Below are 27,280 nucleotides of genomic sequence, written 5' to 3'. Positions count from 1 at the left end.
TCGGCGTGTTTTGCTGCGCCATCTAGTGGCTAAGAAATAAACTACAATATCCGATCATAGCTGACACAAGTCAAGGCACGAGACAAGGCAAGATTTTACGATGGCGCAAATTTTGTTGAGGTGATCGGTGGTGAACGGTGACGGTTGGTACGACTTCTACGAGGCGAGCAGCAGCGAGGGAGGAAAAATGCCTTCCGAGAGCGGTGGCTTTTGAAGGGCGACTGCAGTTTCGACGACATCGAATATCTCCTACATCTTTGCAGCGATCACTGTCCACTGCACTGGGTCCGCGAACGGATTCAAGCTACTCACGTAGGCAAGGAACTCCAAATCGAGGGCAATTCCGAAATGGACACGGTATTTATTCGCTGCCATGACCGCCGTGCTAGCCGTGCCGCTTGTGCTGCTGTCGGACGCAGCCATTTTGCTTGTCTCGACCGGTCGAGATCTCGCGAGAGAAGCGCCCGTAAGGTACGCAACGGCCGTAGCGGGCGCAACGTAAGCGCCGAGATTAGAGTTACTGTATATGCTACCTTTAGGTAGCAGAGTTGCGCCTCTGATAGAACTCGCCGCTCGCGCCACCATTCGCCCAGCGCGCTCACGTGCGCAAAAAGCATCCGTTTTAGGGAAAGCCAACTTCACGGCCGCGCGGGTGCTGGCGATCGCCGCGCCACCATCGCTGTATCAAGCCAAATCAAGCCGTCCGGCGAAGCGAAGGACGGTCCAGCTGAGTTCGGATTGTTTGTCGTTGTTGTGGTGGTGTCTTCTGCAGTACGTTTTTGAGAACGTCTGCGCGGCGCAACGCCCTGACTCAGTGCTGCGAAGTTGCGACAATGACAGGATGCTGCGCTCCCCACTGCACGAACTGACAAGAGCACGAAAAGGCCTTCTTCTCGATTCCATGTGGCAAGTCTGTCTCCGTCGTCCGTCGCCGTCTCAAGTGGTGCTGCGCATGAGACGTCAGGAGCCGGCGATAACGAACAAGATATATATCGCTTCTCTCTCACTGGTCAAAGGTTGACTAAAAATCGAGCGGGACAAAACGGTAAAAATATGCGCGAGTGACTGTGTGAAAGAGGCGATGTGTGTGAATATGAACCTTACAGGTCTATCGAAACAGCACGATTCATTCCGAGCACTGTGCGGCATAAAAGTTTGAAGCATGACCGAGTGTTTATTATATGCCACATCTACTAGGCGTACGCGAAATTCTCGGTAGCTTGCGCTATTTGTAAAACACAGTGATAATTTTAGCACTTGTTTTCTCGAGCTATTCACTTAATCCTTTGAAGCGCTGTATCAAAAACTACGTGAAACGAATAATTAGGCTGAATTTAGTTGGTCCAGAATCGTGACCGTCGCACTTTTTCTAATTGCCATTTAAAACAAAATTATTAGTTGCGATAGTGTTCCATCTCCACTTAATCCATCTCAAATTATTGTTTCTCCGAGCTTTCCATTCTTTTTTTTTTTTCGAGTCGAAAGTCATTGCGCCAGCGACACGTTATGAACGAACGAGAGCCGCTGGGCCGAGAGGACAGCAGCAACAACGGCAGCCGCGTCGGCTCCTACATTCCTGAGAGGTGGCTTTCCTGCTTAGCGTGGATGCCACGGCGGGCAAGATGGCGGACCTATGCGCAACTCTGCTAGGGTGGCTAGAAGGGGAGGTGTGATGACCGGGCGGCAAAAGTTGGCCGCCATTCGCGTGAATGCCGTGGGGCGGCGCTGTCGTCGGGGGCGCCGTCAGCGAAGGTGGCCGTTCTCCATTCTCGGCAAGAACGCTTCAGTGGAAATGCGTTACCAAATTATATAAAACTTTAGCTGATAATGCAGTTCCTTAGTCAGCGCACCGTTTCTATTGCGCTACTGGTATCATGCGGTTGTGAAATACGGTTTTGTCCGAGTTTTGTTCCGACGGAAAGCAAGCAGGCCGGGAAAGCGTGGCTTACAGGGCTGTACCCAGGATTTTTTTTCGGGGGGTGTTTGTGTGGAACGGCTAACTTTGGCAACTGGAGGTCGCTGTGAAGCCGTGCACGTATTTTAGTGTCACCCGAAAAGTCTTTAGAAGAATCTTCATTACCAGATGACTATATGACTTGTAACTTAGTGCCTGTTCACAAGAGGGGACCGCGAAGTAGTGTTTTAAACTATAGGCCCATTTCCCTTAAAAGTGTTGCATGCATAATACTTGAACATGTTCTATTTACCAATGTTATAACTCATGAGCACGCATTCCTTACTTCAGCAGCACGGCTTTCGTAGTAATTTTTTCTGTACAACACAATTACTGGAATTGACACACGACTTATCCTGTGCTTTAGATAAGGGTTCCTCTGTTGACTGCTTGTTCCTAGATTAAAAGAAAAAGCCTTTGGCGTTGTACCCCACTCTTTATTAATTGAAAAACTAAAACTGTATAATGTGAACGATACAGTTAATTGTGAACTGGATAAACGAGTATTTAAATTTGAGAAGGCAAAAGGTCATTAGCAATGGTAAGACATCCCGGGAAGTTTATGTGTCCTCTGGCGTACCCCAAGGGTCAGTCTTGCAAGGGCGTAGCCAAAAATTTCTTTCGGGGGGGGGGGGGGTCAACCATACTTTATGTATGTTCGTGCGTGCGTTTGTATGTGTGCGTGTATATATACGCAAGCAAAATTGAATATTTTCGGGGGGGGGGGGGAGGTTTGAAACCCCACCCCCTGTGAGGGCTGGGCGTGATGGCTGAGGCATGAAGGCTGAGGCGAGAGTAGCAAGGTAACAAACTATTTATTAAAGAACATAGCGAAGCGCGCCAAAACCGTGACCGTCCGTCGCGGCGGCGGTAGCGAACCTGACCCCTCCCTCGCTTGGGCTTGATGTTGAGTCGGCGTAGCAGCGCTGTAGGTGGCGCTAGTGATAAGATAGGCGGCACATGCGGGCGCTCACATCCCACCCCAGTCTGACTGACCAAGTCTCTTGGTCAACTGCTTCTGCACACTGTCACACGCACGATAACACACTCACACACATGTGCGGAAACGCTGCAATTTCACTCGAGCACAAAGCCGTCGAGGTGGCTCGGTAGACATCGAGTGCGTTGAGGCCGTTGAGGCTGTTGCTGCTCTGTAGAGGCGACAACATTTGCTCCTGAGGCAGGCGTGGGCTCTGCATTGACGGCGGGCTGTTGCTCGGTCACTGGAGAAACTGGTGGTACATAAGGCTTAAGCTGGGACACGTGCACCGTTCGTGGTTGATTAACCAAACGAGATGTCAAGCATGACACACGTAAAGCCCTAAATGTGGATGGTGTAAGCTGCTCGATGAGGCGGTAAACACCATTGAAGCGAGGTGCCATTTTCTCATTGGCAACCGGAGCCTGTCGTCTCACCCAGACCAGATCACCGACGGTAAAGGTGTGAGAACGGTGGCTGCGGTCGTAGCGCTCTTTGCGTGCACTTTGAGCTGCTTCAGAATTGGCGGCTGCTTCGGAGCGCTGCACTGTTGTGTCGAGGATGCGCTCGGCAAGAGCGGAGTGCTGGAACGGACGATGTTGTTGGAGTGGAATCTTCGGTACGTAGCCATAGAGAAGCTGAAATGGCGTAAAGTTCGTGCTGGCATTCATGGACGTGTTTACTGCAAATGCTGCCTCTTGAAGTTTGGTAGGCCATGACAGTGGTTCCATTGCACAGATCTTGCGGAGAGCTGCCAGGAGAGTTCCATTGCTCCTCTCGACTAAGCCATTGCCCTCAGGACGATAGGCAGTTGTGAAATGGAGCTCCACTGAATGAAGACTCATGAAGCGCTTGAACTCATTGGATTCGAAGGCTGAGCCATGGTCCGAGAGGCAGTGGTCTGGCGTGCCGTAAATGTAGAACACATTGTGCAAATGCTTGATAACGTCGCCCGTAGACGTGGACGAAACTGCTGCGGGCACGATATAGCGGGTGGCAAAATCAACGACGTTGAGAATGTAGCGCTTTGAGTTGATGGGTGGCATGGTTACATGGTCGATTGCTATGCTGGAAAATGGAATGTCCGTGGTAGGCATTCTTCCAAAAAGACCTACACTGCGCGAGGTAGGGCGATTGAACTGCTGGCAGCACTGGCAGGATGACACATATCTCTCCACTGATCGGTCCATGTCAGGCCACCAATAACGATCCTGGACCTTGAGCAACGTACGCTTTGTGTCAAAGTGCCCTGCACCATCGTGTAATGCTTGTAGAATGGCAGGACGCAGTTTGGACGGAGCTACGACTGCATACGTTCCCGATGGCAGTCGGCGGTATAAGATGTCATCTAGCTTGGTGAACTCGGCTGGATCTTCTTCATTGGCTAGGCGTGAAAAAATCGCAGCGCACTCGGAATCTTCTTGCTGCATCGTAGCCAGCGACTGCGAAGACTGTGTGACAGCACATGCCAAACGAGACAAGTGGTCGGCTACAACATTTTGGCGTCCTGGCTGATGTCGCACGGTGAAATCGAACTCTACTAAGTCCATGAGCATAGAAGTGAACCGACGAGATGGCCGCACGTTGGACGTTAAGCAGGCAACAGTCCAGTTGTCTGTGACCAGAGAGAATTTTCTGCCTAAGAGGTATTGACGGAACTTCACGGTGATTGCCCAGTGAACGGCGATACACTCCCATACATTGCTGTGCAGTTTGCGTTCCTCCAACGTAAGTCCACGGCTGGCGTAGGCAATGACACATTCTCTGGTGTCTTGGATTTGCGATAACACTGCTCCAATGGCTTCCTGCGAAGCGTCTGTGGTTAGCGTTGTGGCTGCCATGGGGTCGAAGTGCGCCAAAAGGGGAGGCTGGGTGAGGGCGGCCCGGATAGTCTGAAAGGCCTGCTCACATTCAGAGCTCCAAACAAACGTGGGCGCCTTGATAAGTGCCTGCAAAGGGGCGACCACTTTCGCAAAGCCCTTAATAAAACGACGATAGAAGCTTGCTGTTTGCACCCAGGACAGCACTTGTTTCTGGTTTCGCGGAACTGGGATGCGACACATGGCTGTAGCTTTATCAGGATCTGGGAGCTGGCCCTGACTGGAAATAATAAAGCCCAGAAACCTAACTGAGGGTTGGCCAAAAGAGCACTTTTCCAACGAAGCCTTCAGTCCATTGGCCTGCAGCAATTGCAACACCTCCCGCAGGATGCTTGCAAACGTGGAAAATGACTCAGCATAAACAAGGACGTCATCAAGATAGGCACGGACTCCACATCTCTCAGGCCTAGGCTGCAGATCTTGGAACACTATTTGCATAATTCTCTGGAAAGTGGACGGAGCGTTTTTCAGTCCAAATGGCATGCGTGTCCACATGTATGTGCCGTGATGAGTAATGAATGCTGTCTTCTCGTAGTCCTGTGGGCGTAAACTCACTTGCCAGTAGGCACATTTCAGGTCCAGGGTAGCAAAGTATGCGCAACCTGATATGTCCTGAATGATGTCATCTACCAAGGGCAACGGGTGCACTACTGTGATGGTGCGTTCATTCAAAGGTTTATAGTTCACACACAAGCGCTTTTTTTCTCCACGGGTCACCACAACAACCGGAAAGGCCCACGGGCCAGAAGCCGGGAGTATTATACCTTGATGGAGCAACTTTTTCACCTGATTTTCCAGGAACTGCCTGTCTTCTGTAGCGTACCGGTATGGGCTCCGACTGTACGGTAAAGCATCAGGTAGCAGGTCAATACGGTGCTGCATACCAGTGAAGTGGCCAAGATCATCATCATGGCGAGCAAAAACGGTGTTGTGCTCGGCCAGTATACCTTTTATAACTGACCGCTGCGTGAGGGTGAGCTGGCTGCCAACGCGAGCCGGTGGAATGTCAGGATGAATGTGCACGAGCGCCGTGTCGGAAGCGGCGAAGTTTGACGCTAGAGGAGGGCTACTTGAGGGCAACGTTTGGGCTGCTAACGCTTGCCATGGTGGCTGCTCTGGCAACGGCACGGATCACGTTGTAGGCAGTCTTTGGAACTGGGCCTGGTTTCAGGAAAAAGGACGGACCTTGGTGGGATCACAGCATTTGCCATTCTTGGGACTAGCTTTTGGTTTGCGGTAACGGTGATATTCGTGGCTGTATGCTGCAACTGCGCTGGTTTCGGCGGCTCGAATATAAGGCGTGCTTGTGCTGCTGAGAACCAGTCCTCACCTATAATGAGGGGAAGTACATTATCTTCCAAAACAGCAGCTTCAACCACTCCTGTGGCTGGACCAATGGATATCTTCAAAATGCAGCACCAACAGGTAGCACTGTGCTTCCTCCTACCACCACGAGTGGAGGCTCGGTCCATGGGATGATCATGCTTGCAGGCACACGAGCTTTAGATATTAATGTCACCTTGGACCCAGAGTCAGGAAACGCTTCACATTCACCGACTCCACTGAGAGTTGCGTTGAAGAAGGGGCATTGTTGCTGTGAGCCGTCAAGTGTAACGGGTGCACTGTGCAGTGCTGGAGGCTGCTGTGTCTTTGGCATGGTTGGAGGCGCTGATGATGATAAGCGGCTGGTGCGCGTAGGGCACTTGGATGCCAGATGACCCAAGGCATGACATTGGTAGCAGACAGCTTGAGACAGGTCTTGACCACTACGAAAAGCTGGAGCGCCGTACTGTGCCGAAATAGCTGCATAAGTAGCTTCTTGTTGCTCGGTGGGCAGCTCTGAAATGCGCGTTTTTGGTGTGGCCCCTCGGGAGGACTGTGGTGTCGATTGTTCTGAGCGAGGCTGCTGTCGCTCTGCGGGCTTAGCGGCACGAAAGGGTTGCGTCGGCGGCAACACAGAAATGGCAAATGGTGACGGGCTTGCTTTGGCGTGCAGATGTTGCGCACTCTTGTCGAGGCTAGTGCAGGTAGAAATAAACTCAGCTACCGTGGGAGGCCGGTTGGCTGCTATGGCGGCGAGGATGTGTTGTTCCCGTAAACCATGCAGCAGGTAGTCAATCTTTTGGGCCTCCGAGAGGTGAACGGGGCAACGCTCAATGATCTTCAACTTGGCAAAGGCATATTGGTGCAAGCTTTCGGACGGGGCCTGGGTTACCCTCATGACCTGCTCTTGCCACTCGATGAGGGACAATTCTGTACAAAATGTGTCTTTCAGGGCGGCACTCCACGTGGCCCAGGTGCTGTACTGGTTGCCGAACGCGAGATGCCAGTCTCGCGCCGTGCCTTTCAGCTTGCTAGCTGCGATCAGGCGTGTGGTGGCGTCGTCCCACGAGGCGAGCTGCTGTACTCGTCGCACGTCGTCAAGCCATGTATTGACACTGTGGCTGTGCAAACCAGCAAATTGCGGAATGGACGATGACAGGTCTGGCAGTGTCGTCACCGTTGTTGCAGGGCGAGGTAGCTGCTGGAACAGCATGGCGAGGCTCTGCAGAGTGGCTGGGTCCAGCGTTAAAGGCGCCGCAGCGGTCGAGGCGGATTCATTCGTTTCAACCGAGGGGGTAGCTTCACGCTGCTGCTGAATGTCGGCTTGCAAACGCTGAAAGAGCTCCTCTTTCGAACCCGTGATGTCCAGCTGTCGGCGGGCCAATTCTTCGCGTATGAGGTCGACGCCGAGGCGCGACATGGTCACCGGGTCGAGATTCTGCCACACAATTCCCGGCATGGCGTTGCGCCGAGCCGGCTACACGCTGACGTTTACGCACGAAGCACACTCTTACTCAGTGAGTCCACCAGCAAGCGCACGCAGGCGCGCACATGGAAGCGAGCGGACGGCGGGAAATGCTCTGGCGGTGACAAAGAAAGGAATGGCGGAACGGCTGTCGCGGGGCGAAGGCTGGCTCGCTTGCTTACTGATGCGCTTGCATTCTTGCGTGGCTGAGTGGCTGCACAAAGGCTCGGGCGTCGACTGCGCCAGATGTGAGGGCTGGGCGTGATGGCTGAGGCATGAAGGCTGAGGCGAGAGTAGCAAGGTAACAAACTATTTATTAAAGAACATAGCGAAGCGCGCCAAAACCGTGACCGTCCGTCGCGGCGGCGGTAGCGAACCTGACCCCTCCCTCGCTTGGGCTTGATGTTGAGTCGGCGTAGCAGCGCTGTAGGTGGCGCTAGTGATAAGATAGGCGGCACATGCGGGCGCTCACACCCCCCCCCTTTGGCTACGCCCCTGCAGTCTTGGTTTCGCTATTGTTCCTCATCTACATAAATGACATTTGTTCCGGTATTTCATCCCATATCAAATCATTTGCCGATGACTGTGTTTTGTACAGAATTATACATAGCTCCCATGATTCACTACTCTCCAAAACGACCTCGACGGGGTCTTAGAATGGTGTGATAGGTGGCGCATGTTTATTAATGCAAAAAAAAAAAAAAACAGTGCATGTGTGTTTCACTAAGAAAAAGGCCCCCCATGACTCTTTATGTTGTAAGTTCAACCAGGCTGCTATTAGTTCGCGAACACAAGCATCTTCGTCTATATTTCACACCGGACCTTTCCTGGAGCTGTCACATCAATCACATCACAATTAAAGCCAGGCGTGTGCTAGGTTTCCTGTGCAAAAATGCAAAAAAGTTACCATTTGAGGCCAAGACTCAACTGTACATGTCTAACGTTCGATCTATCTTAGATTTTGCTTGTGCTGTGTGGGATCCGTGGAAGGCAAGTGACGTGTCCAATTTAGAAAGAATTCAGAACATCGCTGTTCGGTTTGTCTGCTCTGACTATACCAGGAATTGCAGTGCGCCAAAAGAAAAAAAAAGGCTTGGTTGGAAACTTCTACACAAACGAAGGGTTGAAACTATTTCATAACGTATTTCATAACCGAACGGGTTTAAACCCCTCGCGATACTTTCACAAACGGGATTACGTTTCGCAGCGATTACATCATGCCAATAAGATAAAGGAAATAAGCTGCCGGACTGACGCATTTAGAATGTCATTTTTTTCCAGGACGATAAGCCAGTGGAATAGGTTGTCTCCTGCAGTAGCAGAAATTACTTCACATGAAGTATTTTCAAGTTCACTGCTGGGTCTCCAGTAGTGTGCTCGCGCGGTTCTGCAAGGACAAAACTGTACTATGAACCCGATTAATATTGTGTATATCCCATGTATCACTACGTAAGTTGACAGTGAATTGCATTTATTGTGATGTTGAAATGTTGGAATCTGTATTCTGTATCGAAATATTGTATTCTTCCCCCCGCCCCCCACACTGTAATATGCCCCTGGGCGCTGTGGGTACTATGATAAATAAAAGAATAAATAAATAAAGCATGAAAAATTTTCGGGGGTGTCAGAACCCCCTTCAACCCCCCCCCCCTTAGTTACGGCCCTGGGGGCTTAATTATGCTCCAATGCGCTCTGATCATTTTATTCGTGCGCCTCATTACGTGCGAAAGCAGATAACTTGACTTACGCCAACGAAATCAGGATTAAACCATGGCATACATGGTAATACAACGTTCGGTAGTCTTTTCAGGCTCAATTGAGAAACCAAATAAATAAATGCAACATGTTACTAGGTAAAGAAACTATTGTGTACACCAGAATGCACTTGATCGTTTCCGCGGCTTGCCTCACATCACACAAGGCTTTCTTCTTTTGACTTTTTTGTCATTCATTTTTTTGAGTTCTTGTCATTCATTCCGCTGTTTGCGCAAACAGCGGAATTCTCTAGAAGCGGTTTTGTCAGCCCTCGGAATGGCGCATGCCCACTTCAAGAACAGTTCTTGGCAAGTCGGAGTACGGAAAAGGGCATTTTTTCCGAACAAGACCTGTAGCCGGAATCACACCCTGGCACGAAGCACAACGCTGAGTTTTTTTTTTTGAGGTAGACAGCATCTTTGTCAGCACACAGCACTCATGAATCAACAGCACACGCCGACAGTTCGCAGCAAACTACACAACTACAAACCGCCGGCCAGGCGTTGACAGCCGGATTAGCCTCTCTCCGCGAAAATGCTGACGGCGCCCCAGACGGCAGCGCTATGTTGTGCCCTAGCGGCGATCACGCGAAAGAGGACCACCCGCTCCTATGGCTGGCCGCCGCTCTCAGCACACCTCCCCTTCTAGCCACCTTAACTCTGCTACCTAAAGGTAGCATATACAGTAACTCTAGCCGAGATCTAGCGTGCGCATCTCTTGCGCGCGCAAACGCACGCATCTCTCTTAGGTTAAGCGCATGCGCAGTCTTGCTCTCTCTCACCCGTTGCGTGCGCAAGGCCGTTGCGCGCGCTAAACTAAAACTCTCTTTTATCATCCCTGTAAACCGTTCCCGGGAAATGCCAGGGCCAAGCGACCCACACTCCCAGAGCATATGCTCAAGTGTGCATACTTCTTTCTTGCATGCCTTGCAAACAGCATCCATATCTTTTATATCGTACCATGCTTTTGCCTGTGCTGGTGAGTAATAAGACTGTGTCTGTAATTGTCTAAGTGTGACCGCTTGTGCTCTGTTTAGTCTACTGTGAGGGGGTGGAAACTCTCTCCTCCCCAAATAGTAATGTTTAGTAATTTCATTATATGTCGTGGGCGTATCCCGTTGTTGATTTTCGAATCCAGCAGAATCAAAGCCATATGTAAAAGCGGCCCGGTCCGTAAGTTCGCGGGCAACGCTGTTGGCCGATTCATTTGGATTCATGGGAATGTCATCGAGTGATCCAAGGTGCGCTGGGAACCAATATATGTAATGTGTATCAATGGCCTGTTTACTATTAATAATTCGAACTGCTTGTGGTGCGATCTTGCCCCTGCTGAAGGCTCTGATGGCTGGTTTTGAATCACTGTATATCTCGGTGTATCGATCATCCGTCAGGGCCAACGCGATGGCAACCTGTTCAGCGATTTCCGGTTTGGAAGTGTAAACCGTGGCGCAGTTGGTACACCTGCCCTGGTGGTCTACTACTACCGCGGCGAACTTAGTTCGGTCTTTATATGTGGCTGAGTCGACAAAGCAAGCCCCCCTGCCTCCTTTATCTAACTTCTGCAATAAAGCCTTAGCCCGGGCTACCCGTCTGGCGACGTTGAAGGTGGGGTGCATATTTCTTGGCAACGGGGCTACGATGATGCTCTCAGCAAAGTCCTGTGGTACCTTAGTGTATGTCTCGTGGTCGATGACAGGGTTGATCATGATTCTATTGAGGATCGATCTCCCCGTGCAAGTTGTAGAGAGTCTTGCTATTCACCACACCATCTATGCTGATGACCTTACTATATGGTGTACTGGCGGTAGTGAAGGACAGGTACAGGATGCACTTACAGAAGCGGTGCAGACAGTGGAGGAATACTTGAGGCCCACTGGTCTCAGGTGCTCCCCACACAAATCGGAGTTGTTACTTTATAGAAAAGAGAAAGGGGGGAGACCTAAGGGCTGGAAGCCACTATCCGAAAGTGACATACATATACTGACCGAAAACGAGGTTAATATACCCAGAGTCGACACGATGAGGGTACTCGGTTTTCATAGATGCCAATGGCAGGAATCACACGGCACTCAAGAAAATTATCTTCAAGACAGAGAACGCATACCGGATGATCAGACGACTTGCAGGGAGACAAAAAGGCATGAAAGAGGACAATCTTATCAGGTTGATCCACTCTTTCGTGTTATGTCATATTTCATATGCGGCTTCCATGTATAACTGGACACAGACCCAATTAAAGAAGCTAGACGCAGCCAAGGGGGGGGTTGGGGGGGTTCAACCCCCCCCCCCCCCCCCGAAATTTTTCAGTTTTGCTTGCGTATATAGGCACGCACACATACAAACGCACGCACGAACATAGATAAAGTATGGTTGAACCCCCCCCCCCCCGAAAAAAATTTCTGGCTACGCCCCTGGTAGCAGTCTTACCACACGCTGCTAATGAAGACGAATTCATTCCCGCTGCGTGATCATTCATTTTTCACCACCCTCATGAAAATTTTTCACAGCAGGATCAGATTTGGCCGTTCGCACAGGGATCGGAAGGATTATCGGTGACGTCTTCAACGGTGGTCGTGGTGCTATCCCTCTAGCTAGAGTACTGTACTCTAGCTCTACCAGCAGCGAATGGCGAAGTCAGAGGCGAAGTCCTGCGCCGTCGCCGAGTTATTCCCTGGACGGGGGAGTCTTTTGGCTTCGTCTACAAAAAAAAAAAAAAGTCCCCAATGTCCACAGAAGTAGTTAGATGAGGACCGATGTGGGGGTAGACTCGATACTCTCTGAGCTTGGGGTAGACACGGCTCGGCCGCTCGGCGTCCTTGGGGAAGGGGAGAGAGGGTGTATGAAAGAGATGCGAAAGGGCGAAGCTATACTCTGTTCCAGAAGTTCCGTGCAGCAGAGCCAAGGCTACATGACCCTGGAGCGCAGGTTGTTGCGAAGCGAGATGTAGTGCCCCATATACGTAGCCCGTTGTTTGTCCTCATGACTTTTGCAAGCGGTCTCGTCGGAGGATTTTTACTTGAAGGCTTCTCTGCGTGTTGTAGCTGTGATTTGTATGACGATTTTGTCGCATTTTCTGTATAAAACAATTTTTGTGGCTCCATGACACTGAAGAAAGAGTTCTTGCTTGTACGTGTTATAACATGCAAATGACGAAAGAAATAACGCTGTTGTGGCTCGTATGTGTTATGTTTTTACTCATAAAGTACGAAGGAATGGTACGACACTGTCTAAACATTTATGAGTAGTCCGCACAGCCCGAGCGTCCACAGCGCCGCGGAGGACCCAGTCTTGGGTTGTGATTAGTCCGCGGTGGCAGATTTGGTCACTCCTTAAGCCTGTTTCACATGCAGCGATTTTGCTCCAAGAGCGGAGCGGCTGCCGTCGCGGAAGCCCAAAAACAGGTTTTTTAGAGCGACCAGTGGACGCGCGATCGAGATCGCCGGAGTTGGAAAAATTCGCTAGCGGCAGAGCGGCTGCCCAAGGTCACCCAATGGAAGAGCAGTGACGTGGGGAGCACGTGATTGCAGGGGCGGAGTCGAGGAGCGGGCGCGTGCGCCAGGAGGAACTCGGTTTCCTAGCAGACGACATTCGCTGTAACGAGCTGGCAGTGTAGAAACGCCTTTCTTTTCGTTTTGTTGTTCTCTACTGCGCTTCCATCAAAGCAGACAAATCGTTTGCACGTGTCATTTTGTTCTTTTGTATCTTTATCGAATCGTGGCACCAACACAGGTCCGTACAGGGGGACCCTACGGCACTGCGCACTTGTTGGTCGCATGTTTCAGTTTTTTTTTTTTTTTTGCTACTCTGACCCAGCACGTTCGAATAGTTTACTGTTTTCTTTTTCTTTTTTTCAATGGTCACGTACCCCGAAGACGACAAATGCGAGCCCCCCCCAGACGACGACACTGTGGGTTTGCAATGGTTGCCGGCCCAGACGGCGCACCAACGCCTTGCGGCGTTCGAGAGCAAAAGCCACCGAAAGCACTCTGAAAGCTTAAAACCACAAAAACCAAGTCTTTTTTTTTGCTTTTCCATGGCCAAGTGTATGAGCGTGCAAGAAGACTTGCGTGGTAAAAAAAGCTGTAACAGAAATAAACGTGACTACTGAAGTTGTTTAATTGCACTCTGATACACTGCACATTTTCGTCATTCAAGGTTTAGGCGCGTGAAAATCGAGCAGCGAAGTAGAAGGCTGGTGAAACTCGCAACCCAAGTGCACCAAAAGAAGCGAACTCGGAGAAAGGAAACCCGCGGGTAACGGGCGCTTTCCACAACCATCACTGCGCATCGCAGAGGCGCGCGCCGCGCGAAAGCGGTGCATGCGAAACGAAGCCGCGTGCGAGCGTCCTGTCGCCGCTCAATCGCCGCGGGCCCCGCCGCTCAGTCGCTCGCATGTGAAACAGGCTTTAGTCAAAATGGCGGCGCCTGGTTCACCTGTGCGATATCGTGCAAGTATCTCGAAGACTCGCGCTTTTACGGTGCCGAGGAGAATATTTAACCGCTTTCACAATTACAGCTCATCTCACTGCGCAGTTGCACGGTGTCCCGAGACGCTCTTGCCGCTTTCGCTGCAGCGCTCGCCGCTAGCAGACGACAGGGCGCGGAAGGATACACTTAGATGTGCTCGCCCTCCTGATTGGTTGAGAAGGCCTGTAGCTTCCACAGTGCTGCACGGAACTTCTGGAACAGAGTATAGGCACGCGCTGGTTTTTATTTATTTATTTACTTATAGGTAGTGGTCGTCCCCGGAACGCTGTTTTCGAGCTCAATTGGCATGGCGTCTTTCATGTTCTTTCGAACGTTCGTCAGCCAATGAAAGGACCATCACGAGATCATGTAAACGCGGGTTGGGAATTGAATTTTCTTTAAGTCGGAATTTTCCTGAAATGTGCAAATCGTGATATCGACCTTAGGCGTTGTTCAGCAGATCGCTTTTTGTCCATCAACACGAACTATTTCAATGAAGCGCCCATAGCAAGTGTACTGCTTCCCGTCTCCTAAAGGCCCGAACACACGTACGCGTTGCAGCGCGTCAACGCGTGACTTTTTGACGCGGCGCCGCGCCCTCTCCCTATGGAGAGGGAGGGCGCGCAGCTTCGCGTAGCCGCGCGCCCTCTCTCCCCGCAGGGAGAGGGCGCGGCGCCGCGTCAAAAAGTCACGCGTTGACGCGCTGCGACGCGTACGTGTGTTCGGGCCTTTAACCGTCTCCTAACCAACCGAGAAGCTGACAAGATGGCGGACAAGCTGCGAGTGCACCAGCCGTGAACCGGTCGGTGGAACTTTGCATTGTCTGAGGATTTTCACGGAACGCGACCAACAACGATGATTCTGTCCTCGGCGGGGGTAGCGCGAGGGTACAACCAGTACAACCACGGCCGCTGGATGGTACAACCCTCTCGCTACACGTTTCTTGAGGGCAATTGCTTTTTGCACTGTTCGGTGAACCTCGCCGGCTTCACAAATCAATTACTCCAAAATTCGCTTGAATTCGCTTAAAAAAAGGTAGCGGGGCCGCAACGTTCATAGGGGAGTGGATCATACCAGAAAAGCTGTATTCGTGTTTCTGCTTGGACGCGTGTCTCCTGGTTTCTACGGCGTGAGAGACTGCAGTCGGCGACGGTCATCCTAGGGCTGTCTGTTATATACAGGGTGTTTTCTTTTTTTAGACAATGCAGGTTTTTTTAAAATAAAAATGCTACGACAGTAAAACACCTATCATCTTCACGCACGAATCTACGTCGACGCGGAAATACACTGCCGCACCTAATGTTACATTGAAATGATTACTTAACTAAAATTTGTTAATTCACTTCCTAATTGTTAACTTGAGGGCAGTTGTTTATGTGGAAAAGTTGTGGGGCGTCACAATTTATGGAATATCCATTTTTTTAGGTGGAAATTTTAGATGGAAAAGGTGGAAATGGCGGTTTTCTTGGGTACAGCGCGAAAGGAATGAATAAGCACGAAACATCACTCGCAAAGAATAAGTGGTCCACTTGTGTATTTCAGACGACTTGCCGCTTTTCCGGACCAGATTGTGCTGGACGCGCTTTCATTCAACTTTTGTCACGGTAAGTTCCGATCTAACGTAACACGACGGCGGCATTTCACGCTAGCTCAGTTTCGATATCGCCTAGAATGGAGCCTTCAATTTCGATTATTGATATCTCAAGTTACATGTGTTTCCTGGGATTTCTAAAAAATGGATATGTCATAAATTTTTTAACCGTCAGCTATTTACCCTGGGGCGGATGTGTAACATGGCGTCCGCTTCACAGTGGGCCGTCAACGACGGGCCCGCTACTGACAGCTGCGCATATTAAAACGCAATTGCGGCTGCTCCGACCAGGAGGCATGCTTTTATTAATGAGATGACATTTTTAAAAAAGCAAGCAAAAAATTTGAACTGGAACCCTAGTGCTCACGAGCTCGAAAGGGCAGGGCCTTTTAGGGGGTATTTACCGCAGTGATAACAAAACCGGATGTGCTGGTGGAAGGAATTACGAAAAAGCTCTTCTGGATGAAGATACATGGATAAAGTATATCTGAGGAAAAGTGTCAACGCGTTCCCACCGTTCACGTGCTCTTCCACAGAAGCGAAGCACGGAACATTCGATATTGTTCCATATTGCTAGCGATCCCAGGTTTCATTCCGCGATGTCCAGAAACAGAAGTGACAGACATTTTAGCGGCACCCGTATAGTTATTACTGAACATTGCTTTCATTAAGTGCGACCCGCCACGGTGGTCTGGTTATGGCGCTCGACTGCTGACCCACATGTCGCGGGATCGAATCCCGGCCGGGGCGGCGGCATTTGCGGTGGAGGCTAAAATGCTTGAGGCCCGTGTGCTTAGATTTAGGTGCACGTCAAAGAACCCCAGGTGGTCCAAATTTCCGGAGTCCTCCACTACGGCGTCTCTCATAATCATATAGTGGTTTCGGGACGTTAAACCCTAACAATTATTATTATAATTCATTAAGTGCCGTGCGACGCTTCAGACGAGCTATCAGCAGCGTTTCTGGAACAGGCGACGTCCGCCGATTAATCGCCGCCACACTTCTATCGATTGGCCCAGACGTCACGATCATCTGCGGAGAGCGCGTTTCGCTGTCGAGCCTACTTGCAGAACAGAAGCTGCGTCGACACCGTGCATGGCGTCATGGCTTGCTCGGCATGCATGCGCGAGCGCTGTTTATTAAGCGGAACAATTCTTGGTCCGTCGTTGTAACTTTGACGACCCCAAGAACTTTTGACGCGCCGGCGGTGCGATTGCCGGTGATAGACGCCCCCAAACCCGAGACTCTGGTGCAGTTTGGCGCAATTTCCGTCGATATTATCAGGATGGCGCAGTAAATACAATTTGGCGCACTTTGGCGCAGTTGGCGCAGCAGTGGAATCACTGATTTTGCCTCTCTGCACATTGACCTGACATTTCCAAATCAGTGGGAGGTTATATAAAAGCGGAAAATCATTTTTTCCTCGCCTCACGCATTCCGGATGGATGGATGGATGGATGGATAAGGCTGTACCTTTTAGATCGGGCAGCGGCTCACGCCACCTAGCCGTAATACAGTTAAGTACTAGCACTATGTAGGTGAAGGAATTTTCACTCGCGCCTTGATTGTAGCCACCAATCAGATAACCTCCTCCTGGTTATTTCTACCCGCTTAAAGTCTATTTTACCTTACTGTCCCTAAACCCCAATGCTTTGAACAATTCTGCGCCATTTTCTTGAACTGTAGGGTGAAGCCCTTTACAGACCAGTATCAAGTGTTCAGCCGTTTCCTTCTCCTCTCCACACGCACTACATAACGTGTCTATTCCTTCGTATTTGGCTCGGTACGTCTTGGTCCGCAATACTCCCGTCCTGGCCTCAAAAGAGAACTACCCCGGGAATTATCGTAGATCTTTTCCTTCGCAATTTCCTGCCTGAAAGTTCGGTAGGTCTCCAGTGCTGATTTCATACTCATCCATATTTTCCACATGTCCCTCTCAGTTTCTTTCACCTTTTTCTTAACCGATAGTTCCCTTTGGTTCGGTTTCCTGCTGTTTTCTAAGTATTTACTTGTCAATTTTCTGATGCGCTTCCTCCATTTTGTATCGACATTCCTCATGTACAAGTAGCTCAAAACTTTCCTAGCCCAACGCTCCTCCCCTATTTCTCTTAATCGCTCCTCAAATTTTATCTTGCTGCTAGCCTCTCTGCCCTCAAATGATGTCCATCCCATGTCACCTTGTATCCCCTGATTTGGTGTATTCCCGTGTGCTCCCAAAGCCAGCCTACCTATGCCACGTTGCTTAACTTCTAATCTTGCATGAAGCTCTGATCTTATACACAAGACCGCATTGCCGAACGTCAGACCTGGAACCATGACCCCTTTCCAGATCCCTCTCACAACATCGTACCTATTGTAATTCCACTGTGCCCTATTTTTCATTACAGCTGCATTCCTGTTACCTTTAGTCGCCACATATCTTTCGTGTTCTCTTAGATACTCGGCCCCGTTGCTTATCCATACGCCAAGATATTTGTATTTATCCACTATTTGTGACCTCCTGTATCCTATGCTCACTGCCTTGGTTATCATTAAAAATCATGACTGCCGATTTTTCCTTACTGAACTTCAAATTTAACCTATCTCCCTCATTACCGCAGATGGCTCCCTGCAAATCTTCCTTATTGTCGGCCATTAATACTATATCATCTGCATACATCAATGCTGGTAATGACTGTTCAATGCGTTTTCCTTGCTTGACAAAAGAGAGGCTGAAGCCAAGTCCACTCCCTTCTAATTTGGCTTCTAATCCTCTTAGGTACAGCACAAATAACAAGGGTGACAGGGGATACCCCTGTCTAAGCCCTCGTTGTATCTCTATAGGCTTGGATGCCTGCTTTTCCCATTTTATAACTACCTTGTTACCTTTATATATATCATTTAAGAGGTTAGTTATTCCATCTTCCACATCTAGTGTGTCCAGTATTTCCCACAAGTCCTCTTGAATCACACTATCGTTGGCTCCCTTGATATCCAGAAATGCCAGCCACAGGGGTCTGTGTTCTTTTTCTGCAATTTCAATGCACTGCGTCCATGAGAACAAATTGTCCTCCAACCTCATTTGTTTCCGGTACCCGTTTTGCAGTTCCCCCAGCACCCCCTCATCCTCTACCCATGCCTGCAGTGTTTCCTTTATAATTTGCATCACCAGCCTGTAAACCACTGATGTCACTGTTATAGGGCGGTAGTTGTTTATGTCTGCTTTGTCCCCCTTTCCTTTATAGATCATGCTCATCCTGCTTAGTTTCCACCCATCGGGGACTTCATCCTCCATTATTGTTTTGCTCGCTGCCTCTCTTAATGTTTGCTTAGACTTTGGAACCAATTTCTTTATGAGCATAATTGAGATGCCGTCAGGGCCTGTTGATGTGCTACTAGGAGCTCTCTTCTCTGCCCTTTCCCACTCTCGTTGTCCAAGTGGAGCCACTGCGCTACTTGCTCTAACCTTGTCTGTTGGGGTGCATGTGGCGCTTCCTTGTTTTTTAAATTTTTCTGTCATCATTGTTCTTATATATTCCATTTCCTCATCCCCTTCTAGCATGACATCTTGAGCTGTAGTTATAAACCTCTGCTCTAGGCTTGTCTTGTTACTCAGGGAGTTGAGATGGTTCCAGAACTTTGCAGCTGCCTTTCTATCCTTCTTGCTTACTTCTGCCAACCACTGGGCCCCCTTTCTTCTAATCTTTTCATTGATAAGATGGGATGCTTCCCTTCTACAGCTTAAGAAGTTATCCCATTTTCTTTCGACATGATCTTCCGGTTCACCCCTCTGCTTAGCGTATCTGTGTTCCTTGGAGGCTTCCTGACGTTTTACTATGGCCCTCTTAACTTCCTCGTCCCACCAGCTCTTGGGTTTGTGTCTCTTTCCGGGTCGACTTGACTCGTACTTTAGCAAGCTCTAGCTCAAACAGTCTAGTTAGTTTTGTGTACGTCCACGCCAGGGGCGTAGCCAGAAATTTTTTTCGGGGGGGGGTTCAACCATACTTTAGGTATGTTCGTGCGTGCGTTTGTATGTGTGCATGCCTATATACGCAAGCAAAACTGAAAAATTTCGGGGGGGGTTTGAACCCCCCCAACCCCCCCCTTGGCTACGCCCCTGGTCCACGCTGTTTTAGTATCCTCGGTGATTACTTTCTGAATTTGTTTAGTTGCTATTTCTATTTGCCTTTCTGAATAAAAGTTCCCTTGTGGTTGCTCATCTTGCCTCCTTCCTATTTTCATTTCTCTTCCAAAACTCAGCTTGATACGTTTGTGATACGACCGACCCTCGGTGGCGAGCGCCGCGGTGCGGAAGAGGAATACATTAGAGAACCAAATGAGTGTTGATGTCAAAGGTCGTTTCATGCTCACTAGACTATCACGTGTTAATACGCATCAGAATGACGGTGGCCAATATGTTTTTGAATGACGTTTCAAGTACATTGCAAGATTCTAAAGGAACACATTAAAGCGTCAAATGAATGATATGTAAGAAGTCATTAGATTTTCTTTTTGAACTAGTCTCCCATTTTCATAAAGGGAGGCATCAGACTTGTGACTTGCTATGTTGTCGCTCCTGTTCAGCGTGAGCAGCCATGAAAAATTGTATCTGAAAAGCAGAACGTCATATAATGATGAGAAAACGGAACTGCAGTAAGAGTTTGCAAAACCTACACAATAAGTGATTTACACAGACATAATGAAGGCTCACAACAAAACAACAGATGTAAACAGGCATGGTAAGGAACCAAGTTTTTTGCCGTTATCGGGTAAAACTCAACTTGCAAATAGTCGCTTTTGTAACTCGTCACTTGGCGACAAACTTGCAGCACAATATGATGTGAGCCTCTTTTAAACAACAAACGAAATTGCTTTAGGCTCCTTTGCGTGGGTGCCACTCACCTCTTTTCCTACGTCGTGTTGTCCAACCAAAAAGGAAACGTAGGACCGACTGCCTCGTTGACAGGGCGAACGGCGCTGTTGATTTTGCCATCACGAGTGGTGAGGCGCTAGACTATAGCGGCACCTTCGTTTCCCCGAGTGTGGCTGTTAACTGGAGTGAAGAGGCGGGAGAAGTGATCCAGGATTCTGGGAATAACCACACACACACACACACACACACACACACACACACACACACACACACACACACACACACACACACACACACACACACACACACACACACGCACACGCACACACACACACACACGCACACACACACACACACACACACACACACACACACACACACACACACACACACTATTTGTATTTAAAACCACCCTTTGTTAAACACCGTTACTGTACACACATCTGACACGTGTGTTTCTTTTTAAATAATTTCGCAACGAAAACAAATTTTCACGTAAAAGAAGGCGGGAACTTCGTTTCACAATAGGCACTGGCTATGCACGAATTAAAGCACTTCTTTTCTGAGAAATCGCTTCAAAATTTGCTTTCAGAATAAGCCCGGCTGTGCGCCGGCATATTCCAGCACCCAAGCCCATCCTCCGGCAGTCAGGGGCACTTCGTGAGTGGTTACTGATACACGCGAGTACGAGCGCCCGAACGACAACCAGCGCGCGGACGCCGTCCGTCGAGATCAGACATGTCATATGCTGGAATTACCGCACATAGCTCCCACAGTCACGTACACTCACTCGATTCTGTTATAACGTCAAACGTCATCGCAGGTGTAGGCAAACCACGAAAACAGCAAACAGAAACGAGGGAAAAGAGTGCACGGCGGCGGCCGCAACAACGCGCCGTCGAAAGTCTCGAGCTTTGCACCCTACCGCGTACGCGCTGGAAACATCGTACTACGTCTGCATCTTAAACTACCGTCTTTAAGGCAACAAAAACCATTATATATAGCGCGTCTAAGCAGGCCCGTAGCCAGGAGTTTTTTTCGGGGGGGGGGGGGGGGGGGGGAGTGCCCACTTGCTGAAAACCTTGGCGTTTTGAGAAAAACGTCTATGTTTATTATTTATTTTTGGTAAAAACACGTACTTCACCAAAATTTCGGGAGGAGCCCGGGCCCCTGGCTACGGGCCTGCGTCTAAGTGTTCAGTACAGTATTTTTTTTTAGATGCGAAGGCATCTCTTGCTCGGGGGTATGTCCCTCGGCGTCGGCCTGGTAGTCCGCACGCACGCTACGCATGCGCAATTCTCCTCCTTCCCTCTCTCCAACAGCTGCGCGTTACTCTCTCCACTTCTCTACCAGCACCTGCTTGCGCTTCTCCTGCGTTCTCGCTTCTGCTCTCGCGGCGCATGCGCCACTCTCCCTCTAGTCTCCTCTCCTTCAAGTGGTAGAGCGCTGCGCGCGTTCAGTCCAGCGCTTGCTTCGGTTGACTCCTCTGAAATGCGGGCTCGACATGCCGAAATTCTCTCCTGCTCAGCGCCGCGATGAGCGCCAGCGCATGCGCGTCCCTTCCCCCTCTCCTCTCCTACGCTGCTTCTCTCTGGCGCGCCTGTCGACCGCGTTCCCAGCTCGCCCTGTGAGAATTAAAGGGAAGCTGAAGTGGTTTTCGAATTCGGTAAAACTTTGTTGTTAACAAGGACCAAAATTATTGTCGACGATGGCGTAATCTTTCCGCTGTTGTGGGAGCAGGAGCTTTAAAATATGCGAAAGAAAACTTCGTCTTGCTCCGCCTACGCGAACCCGCCGAAAGTGTGGGCGTAGAAACGAACTAACCGGAACTGCGTCATAGTCGGGTAGCCGCGAAGCACTGTCGTATCTCCAACCATGGCCTCCGTGACTAGTTCCGGCTGCGCGCATTGGTGAAACCGATCGCGAAGGCCATGCTTTGATGCTGCCGATGACGTGCACATCGAAGATGACGTCACAGCGTTCGCTCAGAATCTCAAGAAGCCCTGCGGCTGCAGCCGCTGTTTCTTGCCAAAAAATGCTATTTGCATTAACTCCTGTGAACTCTTACATTGGTTTTCGAATTCAGCAGGGATCAAACTATGATTACACGCTCCAAAGTCATTTTTTAAAGAAGTGCTTCAGCTTCCCTTTACGGCCAGGCTAGAGGGATGACACGACGCGCGTAGTGTTCCTCTTCGCGTTCCACGACGCGAGGTCGGTAGCATGCCCAAGGTCGGTAGCAATGATCTCCACTATGAGGTCAGTGGTCGGTAGCATGCCCGACGAACGCCAACGGAACGCGATCGTGCAAGTGCTCCGGCTTCGCATCGCCTTATATGGTCCCCTTTAGCGGGAGATGGTGTAATTTTTTTTTCACGTTTCCATGCGCGGAAGCATGCTGCACACTCAATGTCGATGGAAATGTCATGATGAAGTAGACTAAAGCGCATCTCAAAGCGACATCTTGCACCTTCAGCATTGCAGAAACAATGTGCGATCAGCAAACAATGACCCTTGATAATTGCTTGCATCGCTCATTTTATGGGAGCTTGTACAGCAACGCGCATAACGGCGCATAACGGCAGCCGCGGTGGGCACCACAGGCTAAAACCACGCTAAAACACGGTAAACAGGAAGTTTTCCAGGGTGCGTTTCCGGCCCCGCCATCGTGGTCTAGTGGTTATGGCGCTCGACTTGACCCGAAGGTCGCGGGATCGAATCCCAGCCGCGGCGGCTGCATTTTCGATGGAGGCGAAAATGTTTAGACAAATTATAGGGTTAAGTAACGCACATTCTTTCGTTTCCATCGTCTTGAGGTCGGGTCATATCGGCATAATTTTTAGTCGAACGCGTAGATAAGAGCCACGATTATCTTTCGAGAGCAGATTCGTCGCGACATGACGTGATTATCTCGAGGAATTGCGCATACCAGTGGTTACACTAAAAAAAATTGATGTCGCGTTTGAATCCGTGTGTACTTACTTAGATTTAGGCGCACGTTAAAGAACTCCAGGTGGTCGAAATTTCCGGAGCCCTCCACTTCGGCGTCCCTCATAATCATATCGTGGTTTTGGGATGTTAAACCCCAGATATTGTTGTAGGGTGCGTTTCCGGTGAACGCACAATGTTGCCAGAGAGCGGCAAGCGCTATAGCGAAACCTAAACAATGACGGTACAGATCCGTCTGAGCATGCGTATGGGGTAGATTTGGCGCCCCACTGCAGGTGATTAGAGGGGGGGGGGGCACCCCTGTCCCCCTCGTGCGCACGCCTATGATTGCAAGTGACGAATTGTAGCCTCTGAATTTGCAAGGCATATCCATGATATCCATGGAAATCAGAAGGAAATCAGAGGGTGGCGCACTTGTATATCACAGAAGCAGAAAATTAAGTAAAACGCCCATGTATTTCATCGCACACTTTCGGAATGAATTATCTAAACTGCACGGTGGGAACCTTAATAAAATTCGTTTAAAGTGTATATACGTTGCATGCGAGTTCACAAATCTACAATTGGTAAATTACGATGTGCCGCAACTTAATTAAAATGTTAAACTTTTTGTTAATTATACGATTAAATAGTTGACTAAAGTAACGTCCGTCGCTTGGAGTAAACGAGCACAGCGACTACAATATTATAGGCCCACTGTCAAGCGATCTTAAAATTCTGCATTGTATATAACAAAGCGCGCGGTATAACTGTATTGCTGTAGGGGACAGACCACTTGCGCATTCGCGGAGTTTGCTACATGCGCGTATTACTACCACACAGGAGCACGCCTGCACGGCTCATATTTCCGCGCTCTTATGCTGCTGCGTGCTGACGAAAGGGTCGTCTCGCCCATAGAGTTAATATACTGACTCTAGAGGAAAAGCTCACCATAGGGCCCATGCATTGAAACCTATAACCGCATGGGTTCCGCCATGATGGAACAAAACGATCGTTGGCAGCGTTGCCAGACCCTGAGACGCTCGCTATATTTGACGGTAGTAATCAGTTTTAATCTACCAACCTAAGCCAGCTACGCGCTGTTCAGAGAACATCAGCTGTGTTTTGATGCGTGAAGCCGTGTGTTAGTGTACGGTTGTCTGTGCAGCTTTTCCGGTTGATAACAGTTAAAATTTCCACCTGTTTGTGCATGGTTTTTACTGGGCACTCCCTACCAAAGTTTCTCCGTTCGCTGGCACAAAGGTCACTCGACAGATTCGCAGCTCGAAGCAAAGTCTGTAGGCCGTGGTCGCGCGCTGATTCGACTTGCAATGGCGAGACACCTGTATCCACGAATGTGAGTGAGACATCTCCCGAAAGCTTCAATCGAAACAAAAGTTACACGGCCCACGAAGCTTTATCGCCGTTAAAAAGTATTAAAAAAATCGGTTGCGACTAGTTCGTACATAACTTCCAGGGCTTGTCTCATCTCTTCTTTGCCGTCCGTCCTGGTTTGCACCGATGCACTGAAGTTTCCAGCTCGAAAGAAAAAAAGGGCTGTCACATGAAGTCGAGTGGTATGCGGCGACAGAAAACGCACACAACGGGACACTATGACAACTACGAGATACACGACGCGAACGAAGTTTCAGGGGCTTTAACACGACGCGCAAACCGGCGCAATCGGCCGCAAGCACACACTCGCGTACTCGCGAGTGTTGATATGGTGGTGCCATCTAGTTAACCAGCCTGCAAACGCTCCTTTCCGCGCGCAGTAAATTGCATAAATAGCCGTCGTATCCTTTCGTAGAAGTATTCAAAATAAACACAAAACAATATTCGCAAGTTTTTAATTGTGCAGATGCTTCTTTAGGATTGATATGTGATGGCAAGAATGACAACGTTCCAAGATGTCAGCGTTCTTGTGGTTATAGGTCTCGCGGCCCAGCTTTTCCTCTAGAGTCAGTATATTAACTCTATGGTCTCGCCCTTCTCTCGCCATATACCTCCTGCGTCGCCACAGATACAGACTTGTATTCGGTGCTTGTGGCGGCCAGTCGCCGGCGCCTCATCCCGCAACCATTTGCGACAAAGCTATTATATAAATGTCAACTGCGCGTTTTGGCTGAGCACCCTATACCCCCAGTATAGTTTCCGGTCCATATATATATATATATATATATATATATATATATATATATATATATATATATATATATATATATATATATATATATATATATATAGTAAAAACAACAACGCCACGCCCTTCTTGCATGCCGTTACGTGCGCTGGCGTAGGTAAGGGGATGGAGTCAACGACCCCCCCCCCCACCCCCTCACGAAAATTTTGTATATATACAGGCACACATACGAACGCACGCACGAACGTACATAAAGTATGGTTGCACCATCTCTCCCCCACCGAAAAAAAATTTCTGGCTACGCTACTGATCGGGTACTAAAGTCGGTTAACCACGACCTAAGAAAATACGTCAGCTCTGCCCACAGAACCACGGGCGGCTTCATCTGTGAAAGACAGTCGCGCTAGCTGTTTCCGCTCGAACCGTATAAGTACTATTTCTCGGCTTATGTAAATACTACGCTCACTAACAAATAAAGGTTCACCGTTACTACCTAAAAAATTACGTTGGGCTGAGCAGTGCTGTCCGAATGCAGGACGAAATTCACCAGGACGTTTAAGTTTCCGACCTAAAATCAGCGATCGCAAACGCGTGTCTGTATGGTCACGAAAATGAGTAAGCGCGATTGGAGAGAGCATTTATGCAAATTTTCTGTGGTATTGACAGTGACGGCTGTGGGTGGAGCCGACATTTTTTCTTGGGTCGTAACCGAGTGTAATGACAGAGACCATATTTCACTTTTTTTTCTTTTTTCCTGGGGACGCCGTAAATGCGGTATGAGGCGTTATTTCTTCTATAGTGCGCGACAAATGTCTACTTTAGTAATTTTATTTTACTTACCTAAAGATCTTCACGAGGAGGAAACGCACAGAGAGGGGGGGGGGGCAGAAAGAAGCAATCAGACGCTCAAGGTATACATTATCCACAGCTCATAGGCGTATATCCCGGGGGGGGGGGGGGGGCCGCTAGCCTCCCACTGAGAAAAGTTAGGGAGGCGGAGCCCCCCCCCCCCCCCCCCCCCAGGACAGTGGTCACTGTTAGCTACGCACTGAGAAACCATGAAGTGAGGCGAACTTTTACTTCTACACAGCAATCACGTCATTGTATAAAGAAATTTGTCCTACGCTTCTGCTGTGAAAACTTGTCTTCCGCGTATCACTACCACACACTGCAGGCTCTCTGCTGTGCAGGCCGCATATGCGACGCTTTCGCGCCTTCCGTTCCAGCATTCTAAAGGAGAAATTAACATCATCGACGACGCAAATACGGGCGGGGACCAGTAAACGCTCTATGAACCGATGAAACGTCGTTCCTGTTTCAGGATATTCATTTTCTTTCATCGAAAAGAAATAGCATCACCACTGCTCTTTATCCACGCTGCTGTGGGTCGATGGCAGTGCAGAAGTGTTGAGTGTTTTAGTTGGGCCGAACTGGAAGAGCTAAAAAAAGTTTCTGCTTTTTATCAACCTGCTTCGCCTTGCTTTTCATATGGTAGCTTTCAGCGATCGCGGCGGCTTGCAAAAATGCGACGAATAAGGCAGTGGACTCCAGCACATTGGGAAGCCCAGCTTTCAAGCTTGCCCCGCAACTTGTTCTACCGGACCAGGAAGATTGTCAAGGTCCACGCGGTTTTCTGGACACTGACCGGATTCGTCCAGTGCGTCATGCAGTGCGTCATGCAAATAAATGTATAAAGATGACAATACTTACGTGGTCGCTCATTTGAAATTGTTCTGTTAGGTTTACCGCACTTCACACGTGAAGACGCCAACAGCGCCCCTTTGAGCCCCCCCCCCCTTTTTTTTCTCGATAAATGCAGTAAGGTGCAGTTGGACGAAGACCAAGAGCGAAAAGCTCTAGCTCTTCACATGTCGCTCAATACGGCAGTGCGTCTAAACGCTCCACAGTTGTCACTGTTTAGATCAACCTACATGAAACCACGAC

The 27,280-nt window shown here is 49.4% G+C and overlaps 2 protein-coding genes across 2 annotated transcripts; both read right to left on the bottom strand.

Moving 5' to 3' along the window:
* Window positions 1-3,031: 3,031 nt before the first annotated feature.
* LOC119382865 (uncharacterized) lies at window positions 3,032-3,979 on the bottom strand. Its single transcript, XM_037650755.1, has one exon. The coding sequence runs from the start codon at window positions 3,977-3,979 to the stop codon at window positions 3,032-3,034; it is 948 nt and encodes a 315-aa protein (XP_037506683.1).
* A 2,239-nt stretch (window positions 3,980-6,218) lies between these two features.
* LOC125757382 (uncharacterized) lies at window positions 6,219-8,058 on the bottom strand. Its single transcript, XM_049412939.1, has one exon. It carries the CDS (start codon window positions 7,593-7,595, stop codon window positions 6,219-6,221), a length of 1,377 nt encoding a protein of 458 aa, XP_049268896.1. The 5' UTR covers window positions 7,596-8,058.
* Between the last annotated feature and the right edge of the window lie 19,222 nt (window positions 8,059-27,280).

This window comes from Rhipicephalus sanguineus, chromosome 1 (assembly GCF_013339695.2).
Source record: "Rhipicephalus sanguineus isolate Rsan-2018 chromosome 1, BIME_Rsan_1.4, whole genome shotgun sequence".
Lineage (NCBI taxonomy): Eukaryota > Metazoa > Arthropoda > Arachnida > Ixodida > Ixodidae > Rhipicephalus > Rhipicephalus sanguineus.
The sequence above is the reverse complement of the archived record's forward strand: the minus strand, read 5'-3'. Positions and strand labels throughout refer to the sequence as shown.

Bases quoted from the DNA above. Each gene is read 5' to 3' on its own strand.
- LOC119382865 (XM_037650755.1), bottom strand. From the start codon at position 3,979: ATGCCACCCATCAACTCAAAGCGCTACATTCTCAACGTCGTTGATTTT.
- LOC125757382 (XM_049412939.1), bottom strand. From the start codon at position 7,595: ATGCCGGGAATTGTGTGGCAGAATCTCGACCCGGTGACCATGTCGCGC.